Genomic DNA, 20,842 nt, shown 5'->3' on the forward strand with positions numbered 1-20,842 from the left:
AATCTTGAAGCAAAAAAATGTGGTAAAATATTTAATAACAAATAACATAATATTTCACTAATGTAAATGTAAACAGAACTCAATGGCAGCATTAACAACCATTATTCCTCCCAAATTTGGGGGGGAAAGAACATCTTATAGTCCGAAAAATAAGGGTACATCAAATTTGCAGCAGGTTAAGCCAGGGTAAGCATGTTTTTTCATAGTGTTTTTTCATTTGGTGGCAGGGGAAGAAGGGTAACTGGTATAATTTTTCTTAAGAGGCTTTGGCAGCACTTATTAAAATTTTAACTTTGACCCTGACCATTGTGGCTCAGTTGGTAGGAGCGTCATCCCATACCCAAAAGATCCCAGGTTCAATTCCTGGTCCTGCACATATGGGAGACAATCAATCAATGTTTCTCTCTCTGCCTTCCTCTCTCTCTTAAAGCAATTTAAAAATGTCCTCGGAGGATGATAAAAAAAATGTTAACTTTGTACATCCTCTGACTGAGTAACTCTGTTTCCATACATTAGTTTAGAGAAATATACCCTAGATCAAAGAAGTCTGTACAAGAATGATGCTATGGCATTATTTCTAAGGCATTCACAGTGAAACAGCTGAATGAACTACGAAACATCCAAACAATGGGATACTGTACATCATATTGAAAAGAATAGAGTAACTCTACATCCACTGACATTGTAAAATCTTCAAGACATAATGTTAAGTGAAAAAACGTTTCAGAACAGGATTTACAGTACATCATTCATGTTACTTCCTATGTCCATGGGGGGAGGATGGTTGGTAAATTCATCAAAAAACTTCAGGAAGAATATACATATCAACTGCTAATACTAGTCACATCTAGGGAGGAAAGTGGGATAGAGGAAACTGAAAATGAAAATTGTTGCTTTTTTTCTGCAATGGGATTATATGCCTGTAAGATTAAAGACATACAACACTAGGTAATTTTTAAATGATTTTTAAAATGGAAGATGTAGTTGCATAATTTTAAATGTTTAAACTGTATTTTTAAAAATATTTTATTATTTATTTTTAGGCAGGGGAAGGGAGGGAGAAAGAGAGGGAGAGAAACACCAATCTGTGGTTGCCTCTCGCACGTCCCCAACCGGGGACCTAGCCTGCAACCCATGGCACGTGTCCTGACTGGGAATCAAACTGGCAACCCTTTGGTTTGCAGGCCAGCACTCAATCCACTGAACCACACCAGCCAGGGCTTTAAATTGTTTTCAATATCAGTTATTTTGTAGTGTTACTAATCATGTATACACCAAAACATTTAAAAATATACAAGTTAAAATTAATACATTAAACATCAACAAATAGTGCTGAGACAATATTACACCAAGAGATTCATTGTATGTTGTGTCATTACTTTAAAAAAATGGGGTAAAAAAGTCAGAGGTTTCACTGAAAATTAGTATGAAAACACCATTATCTCTAGCATGCACAGTTTGGAAGAACACTGTTATACCACATCCCCCACAGCTATCATAAAAGCTCTGGAAAATCTGCACCCCAACTATAGTGTCATGGCCATTTGAACATTTAAGACTCATATGAAATGGTAATCATAGAACACTGAAGATTTTATCAATAAAACATGTTATCTTTAGAGAAAGGCATTCAATTCTGCTACGAGTCCAAAAATAATAGGAGATTTTAACAAGCTTATTTTAAGGTACCCGCTTTACAGAAATAGGCAGAAAGTAATCCAGTATTTCCTGCTTGGGGCCTAAAAGGCATGGGTAGTAACCTCAAAAACTTATGCCAAAAAAAAAATTGCTAAATAAGAAGGAAAAAAACTAATGAAAAAGAATCACCCACAGGAACACAGGAAGGCTTTAAACAAAATTTGTAAAGAAATTTCTGGACACATGATCACTTTTCAGAAAAAGGCTAAAGACCTGCAAGAGAAGTGATAGTAGGGTTCAGAAAAGTGATTAGAAAACTGAAAAAAAAATGTAAGCAGAGATGGAAGTAGGATGCAAAGGAAAGATGAAAAAAGATTAAAGCAATATGACAAGCAACAGAATACACATGAGTGATTAGGACATCTGGTAGGTAAGCTTGAGAAAAATTAATAAAACCACTTGGAAAAACTTTATCAATGATTATAGAAAAGATGATGGATATGAAAAGGAAACTGAAGAAATCTAACATCTGTATAACTGGTATTCCTGGAGAAGGGAACAAATGAAGTAGAAGATATACCTAAAGATGAAATAGGAGAAAACTCAAATAAGAATTAAAAGATTAGATAAATTAGATTAAACATGTTTTTAAGGTATCATTTTAAAAATACAAAGTACAGCAAGTCTTAGAGACATTATTTTCAAAACAAATACAGTACTTCTATATCACAAACAAATATTTAGTGTTCAAAGTACTTGGCTTCTTCAAACCCCTAGTACATGATAGCTCTGACTCCCTTGTCTCAAAGTACAAATTTTCTCCAACATTCTACATTCAAGGAACAGGATGCAGAAGTATTTCAACAAACTTACATACTTAATCCCCTGCTTAACATCCTTAATTTGTTTTTTATAAAAAAGACATGAAGACACTATTTTTGATGCTTCGTTAGTACCTATCTTTATAAAACATTCTCCCTAAAGTTGGAAAGAAAGTAGGTGTTCTCTCACACCCTCTTCCCACCCCATCTAAATAATTTCTTTAATTGATTAAATTTTATAGCCAAATACCAATCAGATTTTGTATGCATGCATTTATCCAAGCACATGCACAAGCTTAACACAATAAGAAGACTGTTCCATATACGATGTCAAGTACCAGAACTTGTGTTTTTCTCCAAAAGAAACTAATATCTTTAAGTAGAATAATCAGTTTTGCTGCACAGATTAGGAGTTAAAGTTGCCTGTCATCTTCACATTTCAAATATTTTTTCCCTTAATTTATAAAAATGGGTGAAAACTGATAAGAAGGAAGCTTCTGGGCTGCTGGTAATGCTTCTTGAGTTGGGTTCTGACTGGTGACTTCAGAGGTAGACACTTATTCACTGTGATAATTCAGTGAGCTGTGCATTCAACTGTTCTTTTGTGTGGGTTTTTTATGTGTGTTGTACATACAGAATAAAAGTTTGTGTTTGAAGAAAAAGCACTTTTCTAACAACTCGGTAAGAATGTTTTTAGGCATGTGATGGCTGCACATTTGAGTGCTGGAGTTACAACAAATACTCATTAGGGTATTAGCTGAACTAGGGTTCCACAAAGATGCAATTTTAAACCAAAGTCAAGGTTCCACACTCCCTTTTGTTGTACGCACCAGGCAGAGTCACTCTCTGTCCCACTCTCTTACCCTCACTCTTATTCTCTCCACAAATTTAAACACCAATTGTATTTCATTTCCACTGTAAAGATAAGTATAATCTGTATCAACTCCCAAACTGTATCATCATATACACCATGTACCTTAGCAGTTCCCATTCAGAGCAGCTTCCTGACACTTATAAGAGGACTTTGAAAATAGGGCAGTAAGAAGTTTCTTACAGCAAATACATCAAATTCAGAAAAGCTTCAGACAATTTGAGGGTACTGACACTCCTTAGATTTGACCCCTGAGTAAAGACCCAGAGGTTGGCTGGGGAAATGGAACCAGGACTAATGGAGAGAAAAGACTAACCAGGTTTGGTTCTGCTTTGAGTGCAACATTTTTCTGGACGAGGGGAAAACCACTTGCCAAACAGTAAACCACTGCTGTACACTGGTGGCACTTGGTAACCAACTCTAATTTTTTTTTCTAATCAGAAAAAAAGAATCATCTAAAGCCATAAAGTTATTTTTGACAACAGAAAGTACATTTATTCCATATTATTTACTACATTTTTTAAACACTAAGAAATTAAAGTTAGCAGTTTGAGATGATAGCTCTTAGGAACTATCCTTCTAAGTGGATTTGGCCCAAACTCACTATTGCTCTAGGAATTGGGAGGAATGACAGGAGAGCTGCTCACCAGGGCTCAGGACCGAAAGGTCCATTTCACCCAGGCTACCTTAGACCTGAAGACAGAACAGGGTCTGAGCAAGAGGGAGAAGAAAACGGGGGATGTGGGAGCACAAAGCAAAAACAGCTAACAGGAGTGATAAGCCATGGTCTTATCTACTTGCCCTCTACCTGATCTTACATATCTTGACTTTGTGCCAAGGTGTAGACACATGGAGAACAGAGGGCATGGCACAGGTAACGACACAGGCAGGCCTGTCTGCCTGCTTAGAGACACATAGCTGAAGAGCTCACCTCAGAGAGAGGTGCTGCCAGAGAACTGGGATTTCCTACCATTTCCCTCTGAGAGACAGTTCACTGCAGGATCTGCTGCAGGTACCTGACACTAGCAAAGTGAGCGTTACACACTGTGAAACTCAACAACACCATGAGCAAAAAAGAACACGACAGTAAAACCACTTGACTGCCTGAATACCCTGCAGAAATAACTGCTGGTTAACAACCACCACCTGCACCGTGGCTATTTTTGTTTTCTTCCCCCTCCCTTCACAATTCTGCAAGCAGCCATTTAAAGTGTGGGTGCTTACACTACATTTTCCCTCATTCTTTTCTTTTCATGTATTCTTTAGCATGTTTATGAGTGTAACTTTTATCCTTTGGATCTTTGGCCTTCTTTTTGCTGTCTTTGACAATTTAAGAGACTAAAAGGCCACATCATCTTCCTAAAAGCAAAATATTTTGGTATTCACTCTTTTTAGAAAAGTTTTCTGACTGTGGGTTTTTAATGCTTCAGGTAACTTTTAAAGGTTCTGCCACTCTTCCTCTAAAACTTTTCAATAAAGTGTAATGATCATTTAAATGTAAAAATAAAGCATGGGTGCCTAACACACGGTGGGGAGAAAGTGAGAGGAAAACCAAACCACGGTGCGGCCTCAGTATGGCCGGACGAACACGCTCAGGAGGAAATACACCCCGAGAGCTGGCACTCAGTGTGCGCTGAAGGAATCCAGGGCTCAAGAGCTCCGACTGGCACAGAATGCGGAGCCCTTCCGCCGCCTGTTGTTGAAGCCATGCGACGGGGCACATTAACAGTGGGGCAGGCAACACATCTCAGCCACCAGGAAAGCTGTTCTCCACAGCCCCCAGCATTCATCTTAGGCAGAGGCAGGACAGCCGATTTTATTGCGAAAACAGCTCTGGCTGGGGGTCAGACCAACGTGGATTGGATAGGGCAAACAACCAGGTCAGGTGGCCAACCAGTTTGGGTTTTCCTGGACTGAAGTGTTTCTGGGACAGGCCCACATAAACCAGGAGCAGCTGGTCACTCTACAACAGTACCACGGGCGTCCCACAGCAGCCGGGCTCTGCCAGGGCCTGCGTGGGTGGTACAGGGCAAGTCCTTTCATCTCTATAGGTGCCTGTGTCCTGGTATATAAAATGGGAGGTGGGGTTTTCAGCTATGTGTGTATTTCTCAAAGTGCCAGTATTTCAGAACATCTGTGCCCTCAAAGACCATCTAGCAGCTGTGTTTCAAGAGGTGGGAGTAGGGGTAGAAATAGTGTGCGCTGGTGAGGAGGGATAGTTTTTCACTCTATCAATTCTATGTTAGAATTGGCTTCATGAGGTGCTAATAAAAAGCAGGTCAACTTTTAGTCAATTTTATTGTTTGTTTGTGTTTTGACCTACAGGTAGCACAACCCCTTGCTGCACACACCCAGGGCAGACCTCTCCCACCACCACTGCCGCTCTGGTACCCGCTGGAGCCTGACCCACGGTAGACTCGTGTTTTTGAATGAATGAGTTTTCAACTTCCTTTCTAAGGAGGAAGTCTGAAATGCTGTTAAACTATTACTGAATTAAGGAGAGGCAGTGTTTGGTAAGTTGTCATTCAACAGCCTGTGGTTTCATCTTCGCCTCACTTCCTCATTTCAAGGACAGCCCACCACAAATGTCACACTTGGTCACCTCAAGATACCCTCTATCAATGACTAAAAAAAAATAACGAGCTCATTAAATATTTACACGGCAAACTACTTACAAATTATAATGAAACTGGGCAGTGCTAGGAAAGTACCCTTAGAGGAAAGCAGGTTCAAATCCCTTCTAAACTAATTTGGTTAGGTTAGCCATATTCATGCCAATGAAAGTTCAAATGGGGGGTATGGGTTGGTTTCTCATAAGGAAAAATGTATATATACTATTTTCAGCTGATTTTGAATGTCTGCATTTTCATAAATATGATCCCAAGAATGCTAGGCTGAATTTCTTTTTTCTTATGGATCAAATGAAGACAGCCCACTAGGCCTAGAAATTCTGAAAGAAATCAAGAGTGTCAGTCTCAAGGCTTTACTTCTTCTGGGAGGCTTTGATTAGAAAAAAATATTCCTGAGCTGTCTAAATATTCACATACAATCTCTGCAAAGTGCATTAAATGAGTATGAGGTGGGTAAGGTCCAGTTCTCCACTATGCTAGGGTTATTTTGTGATGGCTACAATTGGAAGAATCAGAATTTTCCTTGGGAGAGAGGAGAAAGAAAGAGAAGGAGGGAAGGGGAGGGAGAGGGAGAGAGAAAGACAATAGGGAAAGTAAAACTCAGATGATTTCACTGGCAACCCCAAGCAGTGAAAAGCAGAAATGGGGTTCATCAGTTATGACATAAAGGGAAAGCCAGTAAAAGGTTTCAGAAATTCAATGGTAAAGTCTCATTTCTGGAAATCAGGGTTCCAACATCTAGAAAGGATTTGTGTACGTGCCTTTAATAAACCTAAAGAGCACGCAATGACTACTTCTACGACCTAAGCACTGCCCTAAGCCCAATGCAAAAACTATTTCATTTAATCCTCATGACCACGCTGTCTCGGGTGGAAACAGAGCATGGAGAGATTAAGTAATATGCTCCTACACAGTTAAGTAGCTTGGCCAAATTCAGTCCGGGCATTAAATCATTATAAACGGCAAATCTGATGTTTGCTATTCCCGGTGGTTGAAAACACAATCAGTTTTCCCTTGAGACTACATGCAGTAAACAAGGACCATCAGGGCCAGATGGGGCAGTGGGGGGCAGACTGGGGTATGTGCACAAGGCATGCCTCCACTGAAAGGGCGTTTCCAGGAAAGCCCACCCAGTAGAAGCCATCTTCCTGGGCTACCTCCAAACACACAGCCCTTGAGAAAGCTTCAGGCTCTAAGTGGCACACAGCTGCCCATCACTTGTCTAAAATCCCACCTTTAGAAATAGTTTTCTGCCATGAAATATTGTTCAAGCAAGTCTCTGATCTACAACCCACATCACTATTAACAGTTGAGAAGAGAAGGCTAAGAAGCCCTCTCCTCCCTAAATAGGCACAGTGCTGAAGAGATGGGAGCTTTGATGCCTGTCTGACACTCTAAATATCTACTCTTCAACAGAACAAGTAAATCTTCCAGTTCCAGATCAAATATATAAATAGGTTCTACTGCCGCTGCACCCTCTCTGCACCCCCCCTCCCCCCACACACCCAACACATTAAATCACCTACTCCTCAAGTAGGTACTAAATCATGTACTATGGTATAAATTATTTTTTATTCAATGTGCATTTTTAATCATCAGTTTTTCTGAATCCCTTTTAAATATATATATGTTTTGCAGACAGTCCTCCAATATCACAGAGTAGGCACAGTCCCAATTTTATAAGCAAGGAGACCAAATTTCAGAGAGCATGCTGTCCACTATTGCATTGCTGATAAAGGACAGCGTTTGGATTTAAACCCAAGTTCCATAGTCTTTCTGATATTCCATCCACTTTCCTTTTAACTCTAGTTAGGAATATACATTTCTAACTAATTGCAATAAATGTAGAAAGCAGTGAGATAATTTAAATGCAGTCACCCTGCAGTCACCCACACACTCAAAGATACACACTCACCCACTAATGCACAAAGCCCTTATATTCTCTTAATCTCCACAATGCCTAAGTGACTGATTGCTTGGTTCTCAATTTTCTTTCACTCAAGCTATTGTGTCCAAAACTGCTACTCAGCTTAAACCACCAAGTCACTTTATTCTGCTTTGAAATGGTGATCTGCTAAGACAAGATCTACAGAGCCACTTAGACTAGCTGGCAGCCTTTACTCTGATAGTTGCCAAACTGTGTCCCTGGACAAAATTTTAGACGGTTTTCTCTATCCCCTCCCTAACTCTGTGCTTCCCCTCTGCTCCCCAAACATCCCTGTATTTTTAAAGGATTTGTACCAATGATTATAGGAGGGAAGAAAGAAGGGAGGGAGAAAGAGAAGGAAACTGGAAAGAGAGGCAGGGCACAGGGAGAAAGGGAGAGGAAAGAAACAAACACACAAACACAATCACAGCTTCAGGACGGCAACAACAGGCTTGTAACCTGAAAACCTCAAAGATAAGATGTGACATTTATGTAGACACTGGGAGGTCCTAGATTCCTAGGTCGCTGTGTGAAAAGGGCTATCTGGTAAAAGAACACAGCCTTCCTGCGATGGAAAACTATTTGTGTATCTCCACCCCCATTCCTGCCGAAACAACTCCCACAAAGCAATTCTGAGGTAATAGAAGCAAAAGTAGGAACAGGAAGCAGGAGCGCTACAAGAGAAGTCCATTTTGAAGGCTAGTAGTGAGGAAAAGAAATTTCTCCTTAAAAAAAAAAAAAAAGAAAAGAAAACCCTGCCTGAAACATCCTCACAGATGAATTATGCAAAGTTTGTACCGTGAGCAAACATTAGTATAACATTTGAAAACTACTTTTCAATAATACATCTCTGCCAATGCTTCAACTGCCTTATGTTAAGCAGCATTTTAAGTGAAATCATGTTCCAATTTTCAAGTGTTTAAGTCACTTGCGTATAAAATGGGTGTAAAATTAAATTGAAGGACAGGGAGGAGGGTCAGATCTGATCTTCCACAGCAAAAACTTCCACAGGATGTATCTGTGGCCTCGGCCATCTGCCTTACTAGAACTTTATCCCATCATCCTGGTTTGCTTTAAATGGATTGGGAACTCACTTTTTCCTTTTTAATCCTAAGGAGTCTCTGAAACTGTACAGTGTTTTTGCAGAGTCACTTTGCTCTCCTTTTCTGTATATGCTAATTTACTATTGTTAAATTTCCATATTAACAAATGGACTGAAGGACAGTGTTTAGTCAAAGTGCCTCCCAAAGAGGCCCAGAGACTTAAGTGCTCTCTGGACATCAACTTTCTTTCCATCATCCCTCACCGCTGACCCAGGCATGTATGCCAGGTGATTCTGCAGAAAAGCAGGGCTCTCCTAGATCCCAAGGGGACTGTGCATTTTAAAACATAAAAACAGTGCTTGATGGAACTTAAATCAAGAGGCTGGGGTGTGTGTTACTAATGAGAAAACTGTCAAGCCTAGAAAATAAAACTAGTTATTTCTTGTAACTTTTTTTAGTTGGTGAATCTCCTTTGTTTCTTTATTATTATTTTTAGTTGTGGTAAAACTATAACATAAAATTTACCGTGTTAAACATTTTTCATTTTTCAGTAGAGTTCAGCGGCCTTAAGAACATGCACATTGTGCAACCACCACCACCGTCTGTCTCCACAGCTCTCAGCTTGCAAAACCGAAACTACGCCCATGAAACCATAACTCCCCGTGTCTCTCTCCAGTCCTTGGCAACCGCCATTCTACTTTCTGTCTCCATAAACTTGACTATTCGCGGTACCTCGGATAACTGCAATTACACAGTGTTTGTCATTGTCACAGGCTTATTTCACTTAGCATAATGTCCTCAAGGTTCATCCACGTTGTAATATGTGTCAAAGACTTTTTTCCTTTTTAAGACTAAATAATACACTATTGTATGTATATACCACATTTTGTTCACCCATTCATCTGTAGGACTCTTGGGTTGCTTCCACCTTTTGGCTATTGTGAAAATACTGTTATGAACCTAAGTGTACAAATGCAGTTGACACTGAATAAGGGGGTGTTTGGGGAACTGACCCCCACCCCAATATAGTCGAAAATCTGCAGATAACGTTTAACTCTCCAAAAATTTAACCACAACACAGTTGTGTCTAGGATTGGTTTTGGGACCCACCATGGATTCCAAAATCCACAGATGCTCAAGTCCTGTATATAAAATGGTGGAGATCCACGCATAACAGTGGCCCTCTGCATCCTCAAATTGAAAGTCTGCATACAGAGGTTGGCAAAAGTAGCTTTATAGTTGTAAGGACCCGAAACAGTTTATCCTATTATTACTATTTATTAATTAATGTTTGTTTGTGTTACAACTGTAACCCTCCTTTTGCCCACCCCTGTATAACCAGATCTACGTAGTTCAAACCTATATTGTTCAAGGTTCAACTGTATCTATTTGAGAACATGTTTTAAATTCTTTGGGGCATACACCAGAAGTGGAATTGTTGAATCATAGTAATTCTACTCATAATTTTTTGAGGAAACTTCATTCTGTTCTCCACAGTGGCTGCAACAATTTGCAATCCCATCAACAGTGCACAGGGTTCCCTTTTCTCCACATCCTCACCAACACTCATTGTTTGTTGACAATAGACATTTTGACAGGTGTGAGGTAATATCTCACTGTAGTTTTAATTTGCATTTGTGACATTGAGCATTTTTTCACATGTCTATTGGTCACCTGTATGTCCTCTTTGGAGAAGTGTCTATTCAGATCCTCTGCCCATTTTTTAATAGGAATGTTTGTTTTTTTGGTGTTGAGTTGAATAAGTTATTTATAAATTTTGGAGATTGATGCCTTATCAAATGTATCATTAATGAGTATGTTCTCCCACCCAGTAGCTTGTCTTTTTTATTATTGTTGATGGTTTCTTTTGCTGTGCAAAACTTTTTAGTTTGAATACAGTTTCATTTTTTTTGTCTCCCTTGCCTGAGGAGACATATCCCCCCCCCCCCCAAAATTACTAAGAGTAATGTCAGAGAGTTCACGGTCTATGCTTTCTTCTAGGATTTTTATGGTTTCAAGTCTTACATTTGAGTCTTTAATCCATTTGAGTTTATTCTTGCCTGTGCTGTAATAAAGTGATATAGTTTCATTTTTTGGCATGTATGTGTCCAGTTTTTCCAAAACCATTTATTGAAAAGACCATCTTATCCCATTGTATAATCTTGCCTCCTTTGTCAGAGATCAATAGACCATATAGGCATGAGTTTATTTCTGGACTGTATTCTGTTCTATTGATCTATGTATGGGGGGGGGGGGGTTAATGCCAGTACCATGCTGTTCTGATTACAATGGCCTTGCAATACATTTTGATATCAGGTAGTATATCTCTAACTTTGCTCTGATTTCTCAAGATTGCTTTAGCCATTGGGATCTTTTGTGGTTTTACATACAAGTTACTTTTACCCAGATATTCAGAGAGAAAATATAAAGGAGTGTAGGCTCTATCACTGCAACTTCCTCTTTATCCTTTCTTTTAGGCTCAGTCTCTATAATAAAGTCAGGATATTATCTACTTCCTCCTCTTGAATGCATCCCTTTCACTATGTAGAATCTGAGAAGCTTTCTCCCTAAAGATGATGATGACTTAGATTGTGGGGGAGAGGTAGGAGGCAGAAAGAAATAAAATAGTATAAACATGTCACCAGAGAGCTCATACCAACACAAGCCATTCTGCATTAAAAAAAAAAATCCAAAAGCCCTGACTTTCCTATCCAAAAAGTTGGAAAGTGTATCCCAGTAAGGAAGATACACACAAATTCACAGAAAGTGAAATTAAAATTATTAATATCTGAAATAATTCATCAGGAATAATATAAAAACACATTATAACAATACCTTTTTTTCAACTTTCAGAGCAAAAATATCCTCAGATGGTAATAATCTGTATGTTGATAAGGAAGTACAAATGGACATAATCTTTCTGGACACCAATTTGGAAATTTATGTCTATCAGGAACACTAAAATATTATCCTTTGGTGCTTAGAAATACTATTTCTAGAAAACATTCCTTAAGAAGTCAAAGACTTATAAACGCTCACTAGAAACAACCTAAATATCCAACAACAACGTAAGGACCAGTTAAATGAATTATGGTCTATCCATGGTGTAGAATAAGATGAAATCATTGAAAATATTTCTTAATTAGTACATGCAATATGTTCAGATTATATCATTAAATAGCAGAAGGTAGCATATAAAACTGGAAATATACAGTATGATATGATACTTGCTTTAAAATAGGAGATCACTGAAATTATTAGAAGATCAAGAAACCTAGTTCCAAATGCCTACCTAGCTATTTTAAGCTATATGTTACATCCACTTCCTAAATTCCCAATTCTTAGTGTCATCTGTGAAATACAGGGCTTGGTAAATAAAGTAAACCAGATAAAGTAATAAATTCAAATTAGGAAGTAAATATTAATTGTTACTATTACTCAAAATGAAAATGAAAACGTTTTCATTAAAAACTGCAGTCATTAGCAATAGTCAAACACAAAACAAAACAAGTGGTGAGCTCCAAGTTGCAGCTTCAGTCCACGTGCTCTGCATCTCCATCACCTACAGTGGCACTGAACACTGATGAGCCACCCCTAAAAGATGTGAGAGTCACCATTTCGTGTTCAATCCTGCCATAGCATAGGTATTTCAGTAAATCCATGCAGACTGTGGTGGCAGAAGAGTGACAATAAAAGAGCTTAAGAAATAATTTTGAGGGAGAGTAGAAGAGGCCAAAGAATAAAATCTTACGAGTCAAGATTCTCAGGACATCACTAATGTAGCACAAGATCCTTGTGCTACAGTGGCAATCTTGTTTACCTCCTATTTTTGCAAGTAAAAAGGAAGAAAAATAGCTCCCTAAAAACATTAAGTGATACAATTAGTTACTAGCAAACAAAATCTGGAACCTCAGTATCTTTATTCAAAATGTTTAAGAAATGAACTCATCAAATGGAAAGGGGAGAGGAAAAAACAGTAAGATTTTGAGAGCTGTGGCTTTTTTTTCTTCTCCCCTTTATCCCCCCTCTGCCCAGCACCTCCCAACCCTCCAGCATTCCCCCCATCCTTAGTTCATGTCCATGGGTTGTACATGTAAGTTCTTTGGCTTCTCTGTTTCCTATACTATTCTTAACCACTCCCCAACTATTTATGCCTACCATTTATGCTTCTTATTCCTTGTGCCTTTCTTCCTCCATTCTTCCCCTCCCCCTCCCCACTCGTACCCCTCCATGTGATATCCATTGCTCTGGTCTGTTCCTGTTCTAGTTGTTTGCTTAGTTTTTGTTTTTTAAGTTCAGCTGTTGATAGTTGTCAGTTTGTTGTCATTTTACTATTCATAGTTTTTGATCTTCTATTTCTTACATAAGTCCCTTTGAGAGCTATGGCTTTTTAAGAAATAGATAACCAATGGCTTTAGACAATCTGGTTTTGCTTGGTGATGGAAGGGAAAATGTAAGCTCATGTAATAAACATTTAAAATCTTCTGTGTGCATCACGGACCTAGACTGCAGTGCTCACCAACAAAGCGTTACCAGGTAGTAAAATAGGAGAGGAAAGCCTGAGGCAGATGCAGTGATCTCATCCAAAGCCATGGGGCTGGCCTGATGATGGACATTCACTGAAACTCCATTTACCATCCACTGCCACCTGCCATTCCCCATCACAGAAGAGAAACCGCTTCTGAAATATCTCATATACTAGAACCCATAAGGAAAGAAATCTAACCCTGTCCATAGAGAATTCAAATACTTTCAACAGAAGAGTCACAAGTGAACTCAAGAGTGTTCATTTCATCACTCCTTGATGACATTAAATCATTTGTGATAATTTCATGTTATCTCACCTGCCTTCTGCAACATTCTAAGGCACTGCCCATTAAGAGTAATGTTATGCCTTTTATCCATAAATCAACCTATTAAAAATAGCTCAACTATTGCACCCTTTTATTTTGCAAGATGAGAAAGCTATACTAAAGTTCTGCAAAAAAAAACAAAAAAAACCACCTTTGATTTTAGGTTGTTTTTCAATAAAACATCTACTCTAATCCAATTTTCCTCTCCAAGCCAGAACTTGTAGGAGGTAACCCCCATGTCTGACACAACTGTTTCCCTCACACCAGCCTGGCAAGGAGGTACCCATGTCTTAAGCTGAATCACAGCATCATTTAACAAGTCAAAAGGTACATTCATAGGATTAACTATCCAGGACTGGTTGCATGAGAAGAACCAAGTAAAAGGTACATTCATAGGATTAACTATCCAGGACTGGTTGCATGAGAAGAACCAAGTTTGTATGCAAGTTATTCTCAAATACTGTGCTGGTCTATTCAAACTGCCATAACAAAATACCATAGGCTGGGTGGCTTAGAAATAACAGAAATTTATTTCTCAAAGTTCTGGGGACTTGAAGTCCAAGATCAAGGCACCAGCAGATTTGGTACCTGATTCACAAATGGGTATCTTTTTACTGTATCCTTACATGGTGAAAGGGGTGAGGGTGCTTTTTTATATAAGGACAATAATCCAATCCTCAAACTTTCCACCCACATTACATGCTCATCCCAAAGTCCCCACCTCCTAATACCCTCCCCTTGGTGGTTAGAATGGCAACTTGTGGATTTTGAGGGGACTCATAAACATTTAATCCATTGCATATTTGTTAGAAACATATCTGATAATAATCAGTCTCTTCATTACAAGGAACATCCTTCAGTAATGAAATTCACCTGACACTCCAATTTTTCTGGGCAGTCATTCATTTCCAACTGTCCTCTCCCTTCTAACCACCAGAATGCATTGTCATACATTCTCATTCATTCTTTCTCTTTGTCTCCTCTCTCTTTTCCTCTCCTCTCCTCCAGGATCTCAGCAAAGGCTGCTGGCAAGATGAAGATATTAAGTATACCCACAAGAAGAGTTCACTGGGCAGACATTCTCTCTGACATAACTATTGTTCCTTGAAGGCCTGGGGACAGTAGGTCATTATTTAACTGAATGGGCCAAAGCAAGACTGGAATAAAGCCTCCTGAAGAATGACAGTTCTCACACAGCTGACCACTCTGAGTCAGACTGGCAGGGATGAGCTTCTCATTTATCTAGCCATCACAAGAAGTCCCAGGTCTACATTGGGTCCCATCTACACTTGCTTTGTCTGTAGAATTTTCCTTGTTAGTTATTCTGAATACTATAGCTTTTTGGAACACAAGTGATAATTGCCCAAATGATTCTTTTAACTCAAATCATAACTGAAAAATATAAGAAACAAAACCATTGGCTAGATTGTTTGAAAAAAATCTCTTTATTCTTAGATGACTTATTTCTACCTGCCAAAAAAAAAGACGTTCAGCCTGCTTTAAAGTTTGATGAGATAATAATTAGTAGCTACAGGAATCACATAACTGCAAGGCTGAAAGCAACCTTAAACTACAAAGGCCAGCTGTTTCACCATACAGGTGAAAATAAGGCAGAGAAAAATTAGGTACCTGCCACCAGTTTGAGGTATGTTTGACTAGAACTTGAATGTTTTAACTCTCAATCTAAACTTTCTACATCTCTCTCCTGAACCCACAAGGAAAAAATGCATTAATGTTATCCTTCCTATCAATAGTTGAAAGAATTTTTTATTCCCAAACAGAAATTCAGCAGCTTGATCCCACATTTATAAATTCCATAGCAACACACATTTTTTTAAATATTAAATTTTGAAGAAGCATGTATTATAATACCCAAGACTGGATTACTGAGCCCAAACAAGCATTACACCAAGAAAATTCATCAGATAGGCGACAATGCCACACCATTAAATAATATTTTCTTCCTTGTCATCAAGCTAACAACATAATACACCAGTGTACACTACAATTTCCACTCTGGGAGAAACCAGCCAGCTTTTGCTTTTCACAACAGATATTTTACTATCGATCAAGACAGATCTGCAGCGGCCCTCCCTGCCCCTCGCCAGAGCTAAGTAGAGTAGAAAGGCTCTGCTCAAACCCACCAAGCTTTGGGCCATTCACACACTCAGTCGAGTCACTGAATGGATGCTGCTCCATTTTTAACCAGCCAAGCTGGGCATCCACATCGCTGTTCATATGGTACTATCACATAGCATTGTTCTGGCTGCCAGAGCCTCCACAGCCAACCCCGGCCTGCCCCAGGGAGGGTGAATGCAAAAAGCTAGAGCTGTTGAACTGGGCAAAAGTCCAATTCAGTCAATTCTTTACAGCAAGAAATTATATAAGACTAAGGAAAGAGTATTCAAATTTACTATTTTAGCCTCAACAAGGACATTACAGACCCCATGTAATGGAAATAAAGATCTTGGACAATCTATTTCATAGATATGTTCTTAGCTTTGAAATAAATGACAATAGAGGAAGAAAAACAAATAGGATCCTGAGGGAATTATTCCTATTATAAAAGCATTTCATTTCACAAAGCGATACATAACAGGCTCCTTTCGAACATGTTATACATTATAGAATATCGCAAAAAAATATGCATGCACAACGTATTAGAGGGTACTGAAATTGAGTTGTACCTCACTATTTCAGTTATGTTGATTCAGGCCCGTGATGGATGCTAAGATGAAGGCCACAGACTGGATGCCAGAATGTGTCATGTCGGTTTGAGAAGAGGAACATGCCCAACTCATAATTTGGGATACAACTCTACACTTGGATTTTTGAAGAACTGTGAGAGTCTAAACAGTAAAGTCTGAACAGTAAAGACAGAGTTGTCACTGCTATAGCAAGAAACAAAATAGACACCCTTCCTAAAGTCAGTAGCATCCTGTGTTTTAAAGGCCATACTGAATTACTACTCTGAACATTAATCATAAACTTTCACTTTCCATACAGACCATTAAATCATCTGCACTTGAATCAATGGCCTGAAAGAAACTGACCAACTCTACATACCCATCTGAGGACATTTGCTGTGACTGACAGTTGAAAGCAGCTGACCCCTTTGTGTAAACTCTAAGTCGCCAGATTGTGCAAAGGAAGAAAATACTGTTCAGGAAGAGGAAAAATAAACTTCCAGTTTTCAATGAAAAATTTTTTAAGGCAGAGAAAGTCTAAGTTTAAAGCTATCCCCATTCTCTAATTTTATTTTTCTCCAACCTAATGAACAGCCTGGAATCAGCTTTCTGCATAGCTGACATGGTTCTGTTTTCCAAAACATAAGACTATACATCTCTTTCAAATGCATAAGCTAGCTAAAAGTGATCCCACCCAGAATGTCAGTCAGAACTGATTAGATATCATTCCGCAACTGTGTGGAGCTCCTACAATGTGTCAACACAGAGTAACCTGCTGTTTCCTGGGAGTCTTCTTTTTTTGAGAGAGATTGCAAGGTTAGATATGAATTCCTATTTTCTATAAGTAATATTTGCTCTACAAGCAACTCAAAACCTGCCAACACACCCTTTTTCACAGTAAGTCTTGGTGCTAGACAGGATCAAAGAGATATCTGTACTGGATTCCAATCATTTAAAAACAGGTTTTTCAACCCTGGCCAGGTAGTTCAGTTGGTTGTCCGGATATGCCAAGGTTGTGGGTTCAATCCCTGGTCAGGGCACATACAAGAATCAACCACTGATGCATAAAAAAGTAGAACAACAAATCTCTCCCTTTTATCCCCCCCCTCCGCTTCCTCTCTCTCTAAAATAAATTTTTAAAAAACAAGTCTTTAAATCTGTTGCATTGTGCACCCTGAATCTCTGCATGAAGATAGGTCACTTGGTTCTTAAGCAACAATGTTGCCCATTGAAAAATGCACCTTTCTTAAACACTTACTTTTTGTTCCCAGGAAGCTTTGTCTGTTGACATTTACAGCACAAATGACAAAAATCCTCAATTTTCCTGCCATCCTCAATAGCAGGTTTTAGGCAAAAAAGAAACAGCAAACAAAATAACAGAGCAGAAGCTTAAACAAACCAAGGTAAGTTGAGGGCAAAGAGAGATGGAGTGGAAGTGAAAATGGAGAGTATCTTCTGTGTTCTAAGAAATTCAGCCTTTCCTGATGAAGGGGGCGAGGGGAGAATAGAATAAAGGGGTGGTGAGGTTTTCAGTTGAGAAAAGACGTGTGCGCTGCTATCCCGATTTTGTTTAAATAAGACCAGGGGAGCCACAGCAGGGCAAAATCTATTTTAGCGACTAAGACTAAATCAATGAAAGTAGCACAAGTTTCTTCATGACACAGAGTGGCTACCCAACCAAATCTGAGATTTATACAAGCAATAGTATGTGAATTCTTTAAAATTTTTAAGTGCGTTCTGATACTCAAAGTATGGTGATTCATAGGAAATATCTATCAATTTAGTATCACCCTTTTGCAGGCTGTCCGCCCCGTCCTGTCATACCCTCTTTTAAAGAAACAGCTAACGGCCTGGGGTGCTGGAAACCTACAAACTAGTCACCTATTGCCCAGGACTGTGGGCCTGACACTCAATGTCACAGACGGAAACCGAACGGGGGCCAGAAGCCGAGTCCCTGACGAATTCGTGAAGCACAGTCCAGATAATCCGTGTGCTGGGTGAATGGACTGAAACAGTGAGCGGTTCCTCCGCCCTCCCGGCCGCGTCCCTAACGTTTCTGGCTGTCAGGTGGGTGGCAGCGAGCCTCGGCAGGCAAGCCCTACCCGACAGCCCAGCGTGTTCGCAGGGTGGAGAGGAACACATCCCACGGAGCACACAGCGCGTCCCACAGCGGACCGCTGCGCTCACCTTTGTTCGCCTGCTCTCGCTGCGAGGGGAGAGCCGGCCACAGAGGAGTGCGGGAGCCACCCCAACGCTCTCGCGGCTGCTGCCTGGCGCCTGGAGGAGTCCGTAGGCAAGCCAGACTCCGTCTATATCCCCGAACCACAGAGGGACTGAAAAGGTCAGCAACCCCATCCCCGAACACAAAGACTGGGAGGTGCGAGTGCTGGAGGCGCGGATGCGTGAACCACACAGCACACGAGTGTGCGTGTGCGCGCGTGTGTGATAGGGGGAGGGGAGGGGCGCTCCAAACCTTCTTACCTCTCGAAGAGAAGTCGCACCATGAAGATGCAAAAGGCCAAGGGGAAGGCGAGATAGAGGTCCTCCGCCTGTGGGAAGGTGGCTTCCTCCGTGTTTTTCAAGTCCGCCCAGGTGACATTGTGCGGCAGCCAAAATCTCTCGTTCCAGAACCAGGCTAAGATCCCTGCCATCTTGCTTTGTCCACTCCTGTCCCGGCTCCCGCGGCCCGCCCAGCTCTTTGCTGTGCAGGTCACCCAGGGATGCGCGCAGCTGGCCCAAGCCTGTGCTCCCGCCGCCGCCTCTTTCTCAGAGACCGCTGCTCTCGAAGGCTCGCGGTGAGCCCCAGTTCTCTCTTCCCTCTGGCCGAGCTGTGGAAAAGAGCCGCCTCGCCCGTCACGTGGCAGCCCCGCGGCTCTTCCTGATTGGTTGGCCCTCGTGTCAAGCAGCAAAGCACACGCGGCCAGCTCGCCCACGCCCGGAGGGAAGGGCGCAGCCGCTGCGCCCTGGGCGCGGGGCACTGTCCGGGAAGAGCTACCTGTCCCTGTGCTCACGGTATTCTCACTTTATGCTTTAGATAGCGACTTGGGGCCGCCCCCCACACACACCCTCGTCCACCCCTCGCACATGCTCAGAATGCCGGCCCCTGCCCCGCTGGAGTTTCAGGGGTTTCAGTCTACTTCCCGTGCGCCTGCAGGCAGTGAAGAGGCAAGTAGGGGCCAGGGCGATCTTCAGAACCACCCCCAGCACTTTAGAGAAAATGGCAAAAGGAGAAGTGGGGGGCGCAACGAGCAAGGGAGGAAGAAGTAACAGCAAAGGAGAGTCATCCACTCCAGAGGCAGGGCAAAATCAGGAACTGGAGTCATGAATGGTTTGACAAGAGCCATCTACCTCTACCCCTCATCTTCCCCCCATCTCTGACCTTCAGGCCTCCTTATACTATTTCTGATCACCACATCAGTTCCCCCAGGGAACAAGGCCCTCTTATTTTAATTTATGAGGTGGTAGGAGAATTCAGGCACTTAATTGCTATTTGATGATGATGATGATGATGTTGACAGCAATTGCAGTATTCTTTAAAACAGCCCCCTCTAAAGGAACCTCTGAGAAAATGCCAGGAGACCACATTTTGGCTTCACAGATCAGTAGAGAACTTTGTTATTTGAGAGGCTCATTATTAATGCCTTTCAAATCTGAAACCTTTAAGTCATTAGCCCCTAAGGTCTAACCCAGGCACTTTCTCTCCCACAATATTATTTCCTCACTGATTTGGGAGTTATGTGTGAATCATTTCAGTGGCCCGTGCAGATATTTTGCTCCTTTTTCTTAAAATCATTCATTTTCTGCCTGATTCTGCCAGTCAAAGTTTGACTGGACCTTTCCAAGAGCTTATAAACAGGCCTTAACGCATACTTCTTTACTCTCCTGCTCTCTCCAGCTACTGCCCTCTTTTCAGGCCTCCCCTATAAAGCAATACTCTAAAGAATTGCCTATATTTATTGCTTTCTGTTTCTTCTCCCTCCATTCTCTTTCGAACTTCTATGTTGGCATTTGCTTCTCTCTGCTGCCCTAATTGCTCAAAGTCTCCAATGGCGTCCCTGTGCTGAACCCAAAGGTCAGTTCTCAGCAACTCTATCAGCAGCGTTTGGCCAAGTTGTTCAGTCCCTGACTCGTGAAACACTTTTTTCATCTTGGCTTCCAGAAACCACATTTTTCTGGTTTTCTCTTACCTCATAGCCACTTTTTGCCCATTCTCCTTGATGATTGCTCCTCACCTTCCTAACCCCCTAAAGTCAAGTGTCTTTGGAGTCAGTCTTTTGTCCTCCTCACTTTTCTATCTACATTCATTCACTTTGTGATCTAATTCAGTATCATGACTTTCAAGTTCATACTGATGGCGCCCAAATACATATAC

The 20,842-nt window shown here is 40.7% G+C and overlaps 1 protein-coding gene across 2 annotated transcripts in view; it reads right to left on the minus strand.

Moving 5' to 3' along the window:
* Nucleotides 1–19,288, minus strand: part of CERS6 (ceramide synthase 6) — a 293,309-nt gene extending 274,021 nt beyond the window's left edge. For both annotated transcript variants that reach the window (XM_045846986.1, XM_045846925.1), the window contains exon 1: nucleotides 18,952–19,288. In XM_045846986.1, coding sequence (XP_045702942.1) covers nucleotides 18,952–19,121 — 170 coding nt within the window. In that variant the 5' untranslated portion in view covers nucleotides 19,122–19,288. The remainder of the gene's footprint in view (nucleotides 1–18,951) is intronic.
* Nucleotides 19,289–20,842: the final 1,554 nt, after the last annotated feature.

This window comes from Phyllostomus hastatus, unplaced genomic scaffold (genome assembly GCF_019186645.2).
Source record: "Phyllostomus hastatus isolate PE091 unplaced genomic scaffold, TTU_PhHast_1.1 phas_contig_1, whole genome shotgun sequence".
Classification (NCBI taxonomy): Eukaryota; Metazoa; Chordata; class Mammalia; order Chiroptera; family Phyllostomidae; genus Phyllostomus; species Phyllostomus hastatus.